The sequence below is a fragment of the Aptenodytes patagonicus genome, chromosome 2 (assembly GCF_965638725.1).
Source record: "Aptenodytes patagonicus chromosome 2, bAptPat1.pri.cur, whole genome shotgun sequence".
NCBI classification, from domain to species: Eukaryota; Metazoa; Chordata; class Aves; order Sphenisciformes; family Spheniscidae; genus Aptenodytes; species Aptenodytes patagonicus.
In genome coordinates, this window is record NC_134950.1 from 79,162,959 (window position 1) to 79,177,546 (window position 14,588).

At 38.0% G+C, this 14,588-nt stretch overlaps 1 protein-coding gene across 1 annotated transcript in view; it reads right to left on the reverse strand.

The window, feature by feature from the left end:
- The window catches only part of ABCA13 (ATP binding cassette subfamily A member 13), a 208,376-nt gene that overhangs the window by 14,327 nt on the left and 179,461 nt on the right, over positions 1–14,588 (reverse strand). The window contains exons 51-53 of the mRNA XM_076330301.1: positions 7,858–7,992; positions 4,944–5,047; positions 2,264–2,356 (exon numbers count right to left, since the gene is read on the reverse strand). Coding sequence (XP_076186416.1) covers positions 2,264–2,356; positions 4,944–5,047; positions 7,858–7,992 — 332 coding nt within the window. The remainder of the gene's footprint in view (positions 1–2,263; positions 2,357–4,943; positions 5,048–7,857; positions 7,993–14,588) is intronic.

Genomic DNA, 14,588 nt, shown 5'->3' on the forward strand with positions numbered 1-14,588 from the left:
GCCTATTTTTTTCTAATAAAAGGTTCTAAAGTTTTAGAAAAAATCAATAGGTTCCTGAACAATAAGTGTGGAAAATCTGGGGACTAAATCAATCAATAAGCTAGAAGTTAAAGGGACTTTAGTCCTGCCTTAAATGAAAATCTTAGCGCAGCTTCAGCTACACAGTTTCTATGGAAAGCCTCGGCAATATTGGTATCCAGTGCACATATTATCCCACATGAATGCCACTAACATATATTAAAGAACTGTCATGGCAATACAAGGAACACAAACCAGCTGATAGTATGAAATATTCTTAACATAGAGAAGGTGTGCTTTTTTTAAAGTTACAAGGATTTTAAACAAATAATTGCTATGAATATGACTGCCAAACATTCTTATCATGACCTTGCTTTGGAGAATTTAAAAGAGGCGCTCATACAGCCTTGATTCTTGAATGGCTGATCTGTGGATGTCTTGGTAGCATCAGAATTAATCTGAAGATACTTCCAGCATGTCATATAGTTTATTCTTCGGCATTGATTTGCTTACTGTGATCTGAAAGAGGTATAGCTACAGAGACAGTGCAGCAAATTGAGAAATAACTGTTCTATTTATATGAATATGGTGCATAATTATGAGTATGCTTATGATGTCTTGCTTCCTAAGAAGGCAGATGAAAAGATGCTGCTAAAGGAAACATCAGGAGTGGCAAAACAATGACAAAGTCACTGAGAAGATAAAGGTGAAGCTAGCCTTTGTGGAATGCCTGATTTTGCCCTCTCAAGGTCAAGCTGAGAAAACAGAAACACGCTCACTCCAGAGGATCTGAAACATAAAAAGCAGAGACCCACATTTATCCCAGCTAACTTTATGCACTCAACTGAAGTGCCTAAGTAATACCATTTTTCCTTATTAGGGGAAACACACACATCTTCCAAAAATAGTTTTGCCTGCCCAAGGTCTGCATTGTCCTCTACAGACATCTGTCTCTCTTACTACAAAAGAAATAAAGGGTGCCTGCACTCCTGCTAAAGTACTCCAGCTAGTGGAACAACAGGCCACTCTATGAAATTTGGGAATGAGAGACAGGATGGCAGATACAGCTAGATAAAAAAGAAACAGAAACTGCTGAAGAGCGATTGACTTCTCATGCCTCTAGAAAGCGAGGCAACTACTCTCTGAAAGGTACACAAACATGAACAGAAGGCTATGATCACACAGAACAATCAGAAATATAGATGCAGACCTCAATTTTTTTCACCATCTAGTTTGTAAGGTGTCTAGCTGAAAGCTTGTCTTGATGAAAAAAACCTTGGAAGGAGCGAGCTTATTAAAGTAAATGTTAATCAGGCCTGTCATGCTAATATAGCTGCAAAACAAGGGCCTACAGATCTACCCAAAGGGAAGGACAGAAAGCTAGAAGTGCCCTCAAGGGACAAGAAGTTATCTGAGACACAGATAACTTCTGCCCTATAACCATGGCAGGCAGCAATTCCAAAACATCTCTGTAGAGCTTGCTTACATTGTCAAATGTATCTGCACTTAAGAGTGCTAAATGCTGAGCTAGTACAAAGCAGTGTAGCTTTGCTGCTTGTAAATGAGCTGTATCATTTTACACAGCTGACTGTCTGGCTGCCGTAAAAATTCTGCTTATTACTGAATGTAAATGTTCTAGTTATAAGTTGCAGCAACTTTCCCCTCAGCTTCTGACCCTGTTTCCTTTATGGTGGTTTGAGCCCATCCTCTAAATAAACATCCTCATTAACAGATATTAAATTAACTCATGGGCATAGTTGAAGCAGAAGAGGGGCTCATGCACACGAGGAAAAGGACGCAGAAAACATAGCATAAATATCTGCAATTGCCAGTGAATTCGGCAGGAAGCAGAGATGGTTCAAAATACATTGTCTTACTGGCTACTGACCTGTTAAAAGTGCTTCTTCCTGTTACAAGAAATCCTCACAAGGAACCAAAGCGTATTTCACCTCAACATGTTCAATTCTCACAATGCATTTCTCAGGTTGAGTGCAGAAGTGCTTCATTGTAGATACAGATCTGTCTCTTTCAATTACCAGTGCAGACTACAAAGCATTTTAGTAATGCCATATGTCAATTTAGCTTGCTAAGATATCCTAATTGGCTCTTTTTTAACTTCAGTGATAGCAGGAAAAGAAAGATGTGCTTAGCAGTCATAAGTATTTATGCCTTGGCACCATTAAAGTGTCTAGCCAGCTCTTAGATTGAATGCAGCTGCAGAAGGTTTGACGTTGATATATAATACCTGTTTTTAATGTGCTGGGGAGAACCAAGACACTTGAAACTTCCATTGACCATAATAGCAAGTCGTGTGCAGAGGGCCTCGCATTCTTCCATACTACAAAATAAAGTGGGGGGAAAAAAAAAGGTTAAGAGAATAATAGTGAAAACAGAGAACATTATTTATACGTAACTTTAATTAAAGTGGAAGGAACCTGGACAGCTGCAAAAATGGGTACACAAAACCTTTGACTTTAAAGGCAACAGTCCAAATTGTAACTCTAGTCAGTACATACCTAAAACGGAATTTATGTTTTTAGTCCAGAACTAATTGGACAATTCTGGCCACAATACAAAGGTTTTATTACCACAGGCAAATACCTGATAGGCAGTCTCAGAAATACCACTGAGTGTGAAAGCCATGAACTCTGTTATTCCCTGTACTATCTGTTTGTGGTCATTCTGAGCTAAAGGATGGAGGGAGAAGAATGAAGAAAGTTTGCTCAGCTTGCCTCTTGCATGGTACACACCCTTAAAAAGTAGTTACCCTTAGTATGATTGCTGGATAGAAGAAGATGCAAACCACTACAATCCAAATAGAATTTAGGACATGGAAATGCAGCTGAATAGAAAAGCAGGATGCTGTTAGATGCAACTGCTTCAGATGATAAATAATAACTTTGACTTGTAAAGCTTAGGGCAGATGGGCTGTCATTCTACATATTATACAGAATTGTGTGAGCAGTTCTTCCAAAGCATCACTTTAGACATAGGACGTCAGTCGGGACATATGCATCATCTCAAAGAGGAGTCAAAGTTGTCTGATGTTCCTGCAATTCACTGCGTGCACTCCCCAACCCTTCTGAGATAGCTAAACAAAAGTTGTCTTGTGTGCCTCAGCCATGTGCCAGTCCAAATTAAAGTGCTTTTACTGAACAAGCATGGCAATTAAGTACCCTCCTAGGAAAAATTTCCTTAAAACAGGACAGGGATATCGTGAGAACTGCCAAACCACTATATTTGAGAGAGATGGGGAGAGGACTTGCTAACAAATCAGGAAGTTAGCTGAGTCTCTTTGGGGTGCAGTAACTCCTAATGCTCCCCTCGGCATAACACTCCCCAGCTGTGGCAAAATAACAGAAATTTAGGCCTGTATGGACAGTTAATACAATCTCACTCTTCCCCCCCCCAAAACAAAAGTTAAGCATTTTCTCTGAAAATTAAGTGAATAGGCCTCAAAAACTAATCTTTGCACAGGAAACCTTCTCTCTAGCTTATGCACTTATTTGCTGATATGCATGAAGATTTACTTCCTTTATTCATACAAGTAGCCTTTGAAAGAATCTCAAATAAATCTCCAATGGCCTTCAGCAAATAGTATAAATAGTATAAAAGAATTTCTCCTTCCTCCACCCTGGCACAACAATGTCTTATTAATTGGAAATGAAATGTGTACACTATCACTGTACTTATATCTCCTTCAAGTCATTAATTTGTAGAGCTAAATGAATAATTAGTAACAATTTGATGGTTTTGTTGGTTTGTTTGTTTGTTTACAGCATATTAGTAACGAGACCACAGCTCTCTTCTGTTTAGCTGGTGTTTGACAGCTAAGGGTTCTTAATCTGGACTGAAAAGTCAAAGGACACTGCTTCCTGAAAATCACTCAACTTAATTCACAATGCATAACTTGTGTTCCCTAAATGAATGAGCTGGTAAGCACTTGGGGATCAAATACAGGTGTGTGATTTCAAGATTCAGCTTCCCGAAATAGAATACTAGAAACTTTTGAGAGCATTTTTCCATCAATAATGTAGCACACACATGTACAGGGACAACAAATACATTTTGAGAACATCTGAAAAAATTTAACAATATCTGGAAAAAGTTGAGGGAAGTTTTGCTGCATTCTTTTATTGATTCATCTATGCTTCAAATCTCATTTGGCCAAAATGTTACATTGCTGTTTTGATTAATGAGTTCTGTCCTCTCTGGGCATGTTTTCATGACCTCTCTCTCACTTAAATGATATATTTTATATATAATTATATGTACTATACCATATTCCCTAAGGGAACATTTAATTTTTTCCATTTTACTATAGATGTTACAAAACAGTATTGGTGTTTCCTCCATTAAACTGATATACCAGTGACCATATCAGAGAATTGACAAGATATTTAATGTAGATTGACCCCATCCTCTTAGAAGAGTCTCTCCTACCATTTCCAGTAGTGCATACAGAGAATAGCTGAGGCATCTGGTTTTAGGATGCCATGGCATACTCTTTTCATACACTGATGCAAAACAGAATCCTTAATAAAATCAGGAGAGGGTTTTTCATTCCCACCTCCCTTTGTAAGGATTTGTAAAGTGGCCAGCTGCAACAGGGTAACCTGGTGTTCCAAGCAAGAAGAGACACTGCAACATTGAATAGAAAGAGCATAGAAAAGGAAGAATTCATTGCATCATTTTTTCTGTGCCTGCAGCCACCTTGAGCCACATTCTAATCCTTGAAAATTAAATATAGAAAATATTTAGGATTTACACGAGTTCAATTTTCACAAGCAGGAAAGAATTGCCATAAAATACCAAGACATATTCCGCATTTCACACCAGGGTGTGTATATGCTCTTCTGCTCTCAGTTGACAGCAGGTGAGGAGAGAGAACAGGAATATGCTGGCTGCTGGGATAAGGGTCTTACCTGTGGGATGTCAGCACAGCTGCACAGCCATCCTGAACTTCCTTCAGGATGGTTTTCCAAAGGTAGCGTTTAGAGCAGGGATCCATCCCAGAGCTGGGCTCATCCTACAGGAAGAATGGAAATGACGATACAGCAGCATGGGAAAAACATACCACAGCTCCAGCCCAGCATGAAGAATTAACAAAACTCACAATAAAATCATATATTTTTGTCTAAAAAATCTATATTTTCAGGAGGTCACTTAAAAGAGACCCTGGACAGTTTTTTGCTTTAACACATACAGTTTCATAGAATCATAGAATCATAGAATCATTAAGGTTGGAAAAGACCTCTAAGACCATCAAGTCCAACCATCGACCCAACACCACCATGCCCACTAAACCATGTCCCTAAGTGCCTCATCCACTCGTCTTTTAAATACGTCCAGGGATGGGGACTCAACAACTTCCCTGGGCAGCCTGTTCCAATGTTTAGCCACTCTTTCAGTAAAGAAATTTTTCCTCACATCCAATCTAAACCTTCCCTGGCGCAACTTGAGGCTATTGCTAATCATTTCTAAATTTATAGAAGGCATTTTTTATTAAAGAAATTTATATATAAAAATTATATGTTTGTATATTATTTAATAATATAAATATATTATTATTTATAAATATACCTATATATGTTTAATAATATATATACACTTAAACTTTTTTTAATAGGAGAGACTTGCAGGTGTTTTTCCTCACTTTCTGGGAAGGTTTGGTGTCTGTTTCTCCCCTACATGCACATCTGCCATGAGCACAAACAAGTGGAGAAGTCATCCTGTAACTCCCAGCTGCCTGCACTGCCCATCCCATAGCCAGATGTGGAGAGTATGTTTGGATTCAACGTCCTCCAACAGTTACTGCCAGAATCCCTTTGAGAGGAACTCTCGCGCATGGTGGAGAGAATCCACAGGATTAAATAACAACCCAGTCAGTGTTGCCCAAAGCAAACCACCTGGCAAGCCCATTTCCCACTTGGGTGGCTTTCATGGAGAAAAAAGTGCAGCTACAAAAACTACATTTCTGCTTCCTATCTAATCCTGCTGTCCTCACTAAATCAAATTTTAACTTCATCTACTCATGGAAGCAGAAGGAATGATATCTGATTGTCAAAGGCCAGTCTCTGTCACTACAAAACTAGGGAGAAGGAAACTTTTCCAGTTGCTTTTTATACTATGGAATTTCACGAGGGGTGTCAGCACCTATTAGGGTGGTATGGCCTTGGCCAATGTATTAGCAGCAAGGAATCCCAGCTGAAATCTGGAAGCAAAGTTCTCAAGAAACAAAGCAAACAAGACATCGAGTTTGATGCTGATTTTGGTGCTTAGCTATCAATGGTTGAGGTGAAAAAAAACCCAAGTTCAGTCTCCTATTATCTGTGGATAGCTAACAAAGAAAACGTAAAAAGCAATAAAAACAAAGCAACCCACGCTATTACTTAAATTGATGGCTATGATCCTGGATGCAATCTAGAAGCAGATTCAGTGGTTTACATCGGTGTCTTTGCTTTCAGACAAAAAAAAGCGCCTTTTAAAATACTGAATAACTCCTTTAAAATCTGCTAGCTTTCTAAAGCCAGCCAAATGTTTTAAAGCATTTGACATGTTTACGTATTTTTCTTTCCTCTTGTCATTACATATGCAATAGTCTGAGCCCTACAGCAAGAAGTAGGTTGAAATGGATACTTGCAGTAGCTTGCTGTCATAAAGACATTAAAAAAAACTTGGAGCATTTTCTAAGATCAGGAAAAAGCACTGATTTAAGATTATCTCCTCCTTTTACTAACTGAACCAGGGTCAGTTTAAGCATAAAATGTAAATAAAATAATTCAGCTCAGAAGTGAGGCAATGATAGGAAGCAGCAAAATGTGTCCAACCTTCTGAAACATGAACCCCGTGAGAACGCCAGTTTTATCTAGTTCTACTTAGCCTGCGATCTGTTACTGGAAGCACTGTTTCCCCCCCCCAACTCTGGGAAGAAGATTCCCTCCCTCTGACAGTTCTGAAAGGTTTATTGTGCTATTGAACTGGTTTAGCTCTTCCCAGCCAAGGCTTAAGAAAGGGATGTTCAGTCTTCTCTAGTGAAACGATAGGCAATGATAAGAAAGAGAATGTGGTGTCATAATGATGCAGTTCCCAAAGCTTTGTAATTCCCTGATCTTCAATACAAAAGGCATTGTTTAAACTGGAAAGGCCAGTTTCAGGCCTAAATGAGCAGTAGGATGCAAGCACCAAAGCAACATGCGATAAATAATTCAAATTAATATCATTCAGGAGTATTAGTTTGATTGTGTGATTTGTGAATCCAACAAAAATATAAGAATTAGCCAGATTTATGAAGCATGACACAGCAAGGAATTAAATATCCTGAAAAAGATGAGTCAATAATTAATAACACCAGCTCCAAATTACTAATTAAAACAAGAATCTTCCTTAAGGAAGCCAGTAGAATTGCTCATATATGTTTTTCTCATGTTATATACAAAGTAGAGAATACATAAAGCATTAATATATTTTACATTAAACTATTTTTTTCTTAAAATCTTAAAAAAAAAATTACATATCCATTTGGGCCATGGGATGCTACAAGTGCATTTGTGTGTGTTTAGGGTCCTTTTTTTTTTTCCTGCTCACCCAAATACCCCGAGGAAAAAAAAAGAAAGAAAAAAAAGGAAAGAAAAAACAACTTCACTTTCTATTTTTGTGAGCACTGGAGAATAAAATAAGTAGTGTTCATACAGCAGAACAAAGAGAACAGTTGTACATCTGTGTATCAATTACTCCCTAACTGACCAGGAAACTACCTGATTTTCTTTAGAGCAACATACAAGACAACAAAATTCAATATAATCCGTTTTTCATAGGCGCAGTATTACCTTTACTCACCAGTAAAAGTATTTGGGGTTTACCAACTAAAGCCACGGCAGTAGAGAGCTTCCTCTTTGTGCCAGCACTGTATGTTCTCACCAGTTTGTCGGCATGGGCTTTGAAGTGTAACCGGTTAATAAGGTCCTCTGCAACCTGTGGTTTAGAAATTTGAAGGCCAGCAAAGATGAGCCAAATTAGGCAGTGTTTGTGCTTAGATTGAAAAAACACTCTGTTCATGCATATTAAGCAAATGTACACGTTGTTTCCTCATTTACCCCTATTTGCTGCGTATTATTACGTTTGAATCCTAGACACATACAAAAAGCTGCTCCGGGACCCCTTCGTTCTCCACAAAGGATAAGGATTTTCTTATACAGAAAATTTGGCTTTGTCATTGCTTATAACAGTTCTTTGCATTCATTTTGTGTTGATGGGTCAATTATCTAAAATATTCCTCATTCCACCTCGCTCTCCGGTATTTATTTGATCAAACATCTTAGTGACTGAAAATTCAGGAAAAAAAAATTCTACATCAGCCACAAAAACATGGAAATTGCAGAAAAGCAGGTCACAGGACAAGGATTTAGAGTTTCTTAAAGACAAAAGGTAACTTAGGGTTAAATTAATATACCTTTCTAATAACTCAGAGGGGTAAGCTGACCCTAGCTGGTTTGGTTGTAATTGCTTAAAAAAGTATGTGATCTGAGTAAGCTGGGCAGGCACATGAACACAGCTGGAGACAATTTTCATGCTGTCCTCTATGGCCTTTCTTCCTTACCTGTCAGAGACAGTCCTAACGTACAAGGTTCCCTCAATTACTGGTGCCAGAGAATTTTAAATGTAGCAAGAGCCTTGCTCCACCTATACCAACTATCACTGCTGTACCATCCTACGAGACCTCATACAAAAACATGAGGGACATAGCAGTGACTTTTCTACACGCCACTGCCAGATGCACCCTGCAAAGCAGCAGGTGTTTTTGGCGTGCTGCTGGGTGGCTGTATCATCAAGGGGTGATCAAATTTGTAATAGAGCCAGTATGTCTTCAACCTGGATGTACCGCAGTTGGGAGATTCTTGTAAAACAAGTAGTTGCATGGTGCTCTATTACCTGAGATCAACTGCCAGAGCATCCCCAGCAGTATGGTGCATTCTTTTTGCTCACTCTGCACTACCTTCAGCAAAAAGCAAGGAAGGACTGGAAGGATTAGTCAGATCAGATGGACAGTCTCCAATTAATTCAGAAAATCCAATAGAAAAAAAATATATCAATAAACATTATTGTGAATTAATATTCACTATCCATTTCAAATAAACTGCCATAAGCATAATAATATTTTTATAAGACAGTTTTATGCAAACTCCTTAGAAAATGATCAAAATGATCTGTGACCCTTTTAGCAAGATTTTTCAGTGCTACGTATAAAAATAAGAGACACCTCCAAGAGCAAGTTCTCTGTAAGCAGGAACAATGCTGCAGTGTTGAGAATCTGCAGTATTCTAGTGTGGATCCTGGCACTGGTATTAACAGTCGCTTGTGTTCGGTGTATCTTAATGTATAACCTGACAGCAATGCATGTTCTCAGACAAAAGCTACATTTCATAAATATTGCTCTAACTACATTAAATACAGAGAGTTTAAAAAAAAAAAAAACATTCAATCAACAGCCATTAAACCACCCACAAGTAACTTTATACTGAAAAGTTTGAGTCTTTTGCTATTTCAGGGTTAATTCACAGTGGTTTACTTTCATTTAGACACTACTGCTGCATACCAGTAGAAGTGCTATAAATTCAAACATTATGTGGCTTTAGAAATGGTCAAGCGTCTAAGCTATATTCTAAGATATAATAGCTGACCTTTTTTGTTGGTTTGTCATTTTGGTTTTTGTTTTTGTTTTTATTTACTTCCAAACATAGGTCTTATTATACACCAAAACAGCCTGTAAAGTGAACATCTCTAAAGCATACGGTAGACAGTTTATCCACTCTACTAAGCTGACTTGACTTTTCTACCACTGGGAATGCATGCATGTTAGTGACAACAGGATTATCCTCCTACAAATCCACCAACAATATACAGAGAATTGCACAGAAAAGCTCATAAAAAAATTAAGACCAGAAAGTGGAAAAATATGCGATCTATTGTTTACACCAAAATAAACATATATTGCAAACTACAAGAGGATTCAAGAGTTATTAAAACAATAAGGAAAAGAGGACTACGTATCACGGTTGAAATGTGGTAAAAACTATCCTTTAGCTATGACCAGAACCACTTTTTCTAAGACCGCTTTGAAGTGTTACCAAAACTCTTAGTCTAAGTCAGCAAAATGCCATTCTTTGAAAGAGACAATGAACAGGGAAGAATTTAGAAAGCCAAGGAATAGTGCCAGAGAGAGAAGAAAAAAACATTCAAGTAAGCTAAGTCTTATTGTAGTCTGTAGCCCTCAAGGAGACTGAATCACATGTCAGGTATGAACATAATGCTCTTTGTAGGGAGCAACATTAAAAAGAATCAACTTTGCAAGATTTACAATTCTACATGTAAAATCCTCCCAACTATCTGGTATGCACTCAAGCATTCAGTGCACCTATACCCATGACTACGCCATCTCCTGTTTTGTACAAGGGGAGAAAGCCTGGCGAGTCCTCTGCTATGGGAATTTTGCAAGACAAGGTTTACTTAAGGTAAAAAGAGAGGGGTGGGAATCATTTCATAGTACCCACTTTGCTGCTGCTTTGAATGTTTAGAGCTTCCAAGATAAAGCTTGCAGATCATTGCAGTGCACACCACAATCTGGCTTGATATCTAGATACACTTCTCTGGTGCAAAACGTATCAAATTAGAACAGGTTTGGAGCTGAATCACATCAGCAACATAATGGCAGAAGGATTAGCCAGCTTTCTTACTCCTAATCATTTCCCAGCTGCACCTAAAAAAAAATCCTCTACTCCTGCTATCCTCCTCAACCCTTACATTTCAAAGGAACACCGCAGAGCATGCTTCAGCAAACATAAGAATACAGAGCTCATTATTCTTTCAAGAGATGACCCCAAACCTTTTTCTCTTTTCTTTAATGGATATAATAAGATTTCCAGAAATAACAGTCGCAGCTTCATCAATATGACCTAAACAACAAAAATGTCATTTGAATGAAATTAGAAATATTATGTATTAGGTATATTGTGGAGGATCCTGCACATCTCCATTATAACTTCATTTATCTGTATAACCAGTGGTATCTCGTGGTTTGCATCATAGGACACTATAAAGTAAAAATGAAAATCCCTTTTAAACTACTTTAAATGAAATTCAGAACTGAACACATGACAAATCTTCAAACAGATACACACAATTATGCAAGAGATTTACAATTCTAATGGTTTCCTTCCTTTAGTGAATGTGAGATATATACACAAGCACCTTCTCTCCCTCCTTGTCATATTCATCATGATGTTTTATTTCTGGTTTCAATTACTTTCAGCACTGAAGAGTGAGGAGATACATCAATTTATTTAGCAAGTTGGTAACATTGAGGCCAAATTAAAAGACACAGAGTTACATGAAAATATATACACTGTGAGTGCACTTAAACCATAAAGATGTTTTACCTCCAGTCATGGCTGCAGTAATGCATTTAAACTCTTTCCTTCCTCCCCCCCCCTTCCCAATCCATATTATAACAGACTTTACATCTATCAGCTGACAATTTCCCTCATTTCCAATATTCCTTAACATGATTTACTTTTCCCTCATCAATTCTAACACCTTTAGCAAAAGTTCTTTTTCCCCAAATTAATTTAGACTAGTTCCCCTAGCTCTGGAATAGGCATTGGAATGAACCCTTCAATCTGTAAAATCTAAACCAAATCCTCCAATACTTTGTGCATTTCCTAAATACTACATTCATTCCAGAAGAGGCAGTAAGGTGACTTGAATTTTTGCACACATGTTAATATTTGTGGGAGTAAAGGTTAAAGTAGGCATGGTGTCCTCTATCCACCAGGGAACCAAGAGGCACATCTACCTCACTGAAAAGCAGTAAGTGATGCTAATTATGTAACCACTAATGCTAATGATTTTCCACTCTCTTTGAAAATTATCATTAATATTCAAGTAAAAAATTAAGTGGTACTGAGAGTTTTCAGTTAGTATGTCTTCCAGAAAAACTTGGAGTTAGCGAAGACTTAATCTATTAGAAGACTAGAAATGTGATAGCGTGTCTATCCTGACTTGAGAGGCTGTATGCATCAGTGTATTAATTTTGCATCATTTCTGACAAAATAAATACGATGTATAACTTCTTGCTATTTTATTTTGAACAAACCCTTATAAAGCAAACCTGACCTAATACTGAAAATGTGTATCATACCTAGTAAAAATTATAATAAGCATGGGATAAATTCTAGAGTCATCTGAAAAATAACTATACACTTCCAAAATAGTCATTAAAAGTGTCAGGTTCTGGGTAAGTGAATGCAGTGTAGTTTGAACATCCTAAATAACAATCATTCATCAATTCCACACCAAACAGTATTCATTCTGCTTCAGAGTAAACTCAGAATTGTTAGATTTCTTACATTAGGAAAGTGTATACTGATGGTCAAACTTCTAGGGAAAAATAGTTCTTTATCCCAGAATCTTATAAAACTGTACACACTAATTCTGCTTGGGGTCCAAAAAAAGCAAGCATGCAAAGAATAAATGAATTTACAAATTCCCGTTTCCAGCAGCTATAGAATATAACATGTAAGGAAGTCAATGAGATCCTAGAGTCCGTGCAAAAGCCCTCCTGGAGAGTTAACGTAAAGAGAAATCATACTGACATTCCAAGAAGTTGCCTCTGAAGGCCTGATGAAGCTTGTTTTGAGATTTGCAGCACAAGTTTTAATGCAAATGAGAGATTTCATTTAATGTTGTGTTAATATTTTATATTTTTTAACAAGCTGTATGCTGTCTTTTGGAACAAATTGAGATATTGAAACTTGATATATTAAAGAAATAAAAATAAGAATTAAAAATACTATGTCACATTAGTAACTGTCTAAATAGCCCAAAAGCTCTACTCTAACTTTTCCAGTTTTGCAGCAAAAAGAAACTTTCAGAGCAGATTTGGGAAGTAAAGTAAAACTTCATATTACATGAAGCTTAACATTGATAGCAAATGACCCGTTTTTCTCCTCCTTTCCCATTCAGTTAATTACTGTTTTGGACCATTAAGTGCACTCAATTTTATGTCAGGCACTTAACTCCTGCTGCTGATAAATCTGGCTAGCAAAGGATTTGATCCTTGAAGTTAGTACTTCAATGGACTACTTTAGGAGCAACACATCCTGTAAGTCACCTGCCTGCTTGCCAGTTTATTAAAAACCAAAGTGAATGTATGTTGCTTTCCACATCAAAACCACGTATTCTCTAGAATTTATGTGTGTGTGCGCGTTAGAATAAACACTCACTGGTAAACATTCAGAGGCAGGCTTGGAGCGCCATATCATAGGCAGGAGGGAATGAGAAAATAACAGCTTACATTTCCATACAGCTGCTATTCCAAAGAGTTCCCAGGCCTTCTTTTCTTTATAGACAACTAAAATGCACACTTTCTCCAGGCACCAGACATTTCTGCGTTGAAACACAGCAGCTGTTCAACACTTGACAGCAATGCCACACAGTCTGAAGGGCCCACTGACAAAAACATTTGTTTTCCTCTGAGATAGTTGCATTTCAGTTTTTGATGAAGGTAAACCAGATGTCGTGGTTTAGCCCCAGCTGGCAACTAAGCACCACGCAGCCACTCGCTGCTCACCCCCACCCCCAGTGGGATGGGGGAGAGAATCAGAAGAGTAAAAGTGAGAACACTTGTGGGTTGAGATAAGAACAGTTTAATAATTGAAATAAAATATAATAGTAATAATAATAAAATAATAATAATTTGCAATGAAAAGGAAAATAACAAAAAGAGAGAAATAAAACCCAAGAAAGACAAGTGATGCAAATGAAAAACAATTGCTCACCACCAACTGACTGATGCCCAGCCAGTCCCTGAGCAGCAGCCATGCCCCGGCCAACTCCCCCCCTGTTTATGTGCTGAGCATGACGTCACATGGTATGGAATGTCCCTTGGGCCAGTTTGGGTCAGCTGTCCTGGCTGTGCCCCCTCCCAGCTTCTTGTGCACCTCCAGCCTTCTCAGTCGGTAGAGCATGGGAAGCTGAAAAGTCCTTGACTAGTGTAAGCACTACCTAGCAACAACTAAAAAATCAGTGTGTTACCAACATTATTCTCATCCTAAATCCAAAACACAGCACTGTGCCAGCTACTAGGAAGAAAATTGACTCTATCCCAGCCGAAACCAGGACACCAGAGTAGCTAAATATTATTTGCAGGAGCCCGTTCATGCCTTGATCGCAAGCATATGGCAACAAAGTCTGCTCAACATCTATGCAGACAAAAAATTAGGACAACTGAAAGGAAGAACGGTCTCCGTATCACAAATGTGAAACTAAGGCACAGAAGGCTGCTTAAAATAGTCTAGGCCTACACTTAGATCATCTAAGGTCCAGGATAATCAGAGGATTAACATCTATCTTCTCCCAGTGCACCACAGTAACATAACTCATCTCTAAATAATGCAGAATTGATTTTGATTCACTTGAAGCAGGACCTGTACATGAATTACCACACCATTTGAGGCACTGTTCCCCAAATGGTTTTGAGAACTGCCATTGGAGCAACTGTGTACTAACTGCCC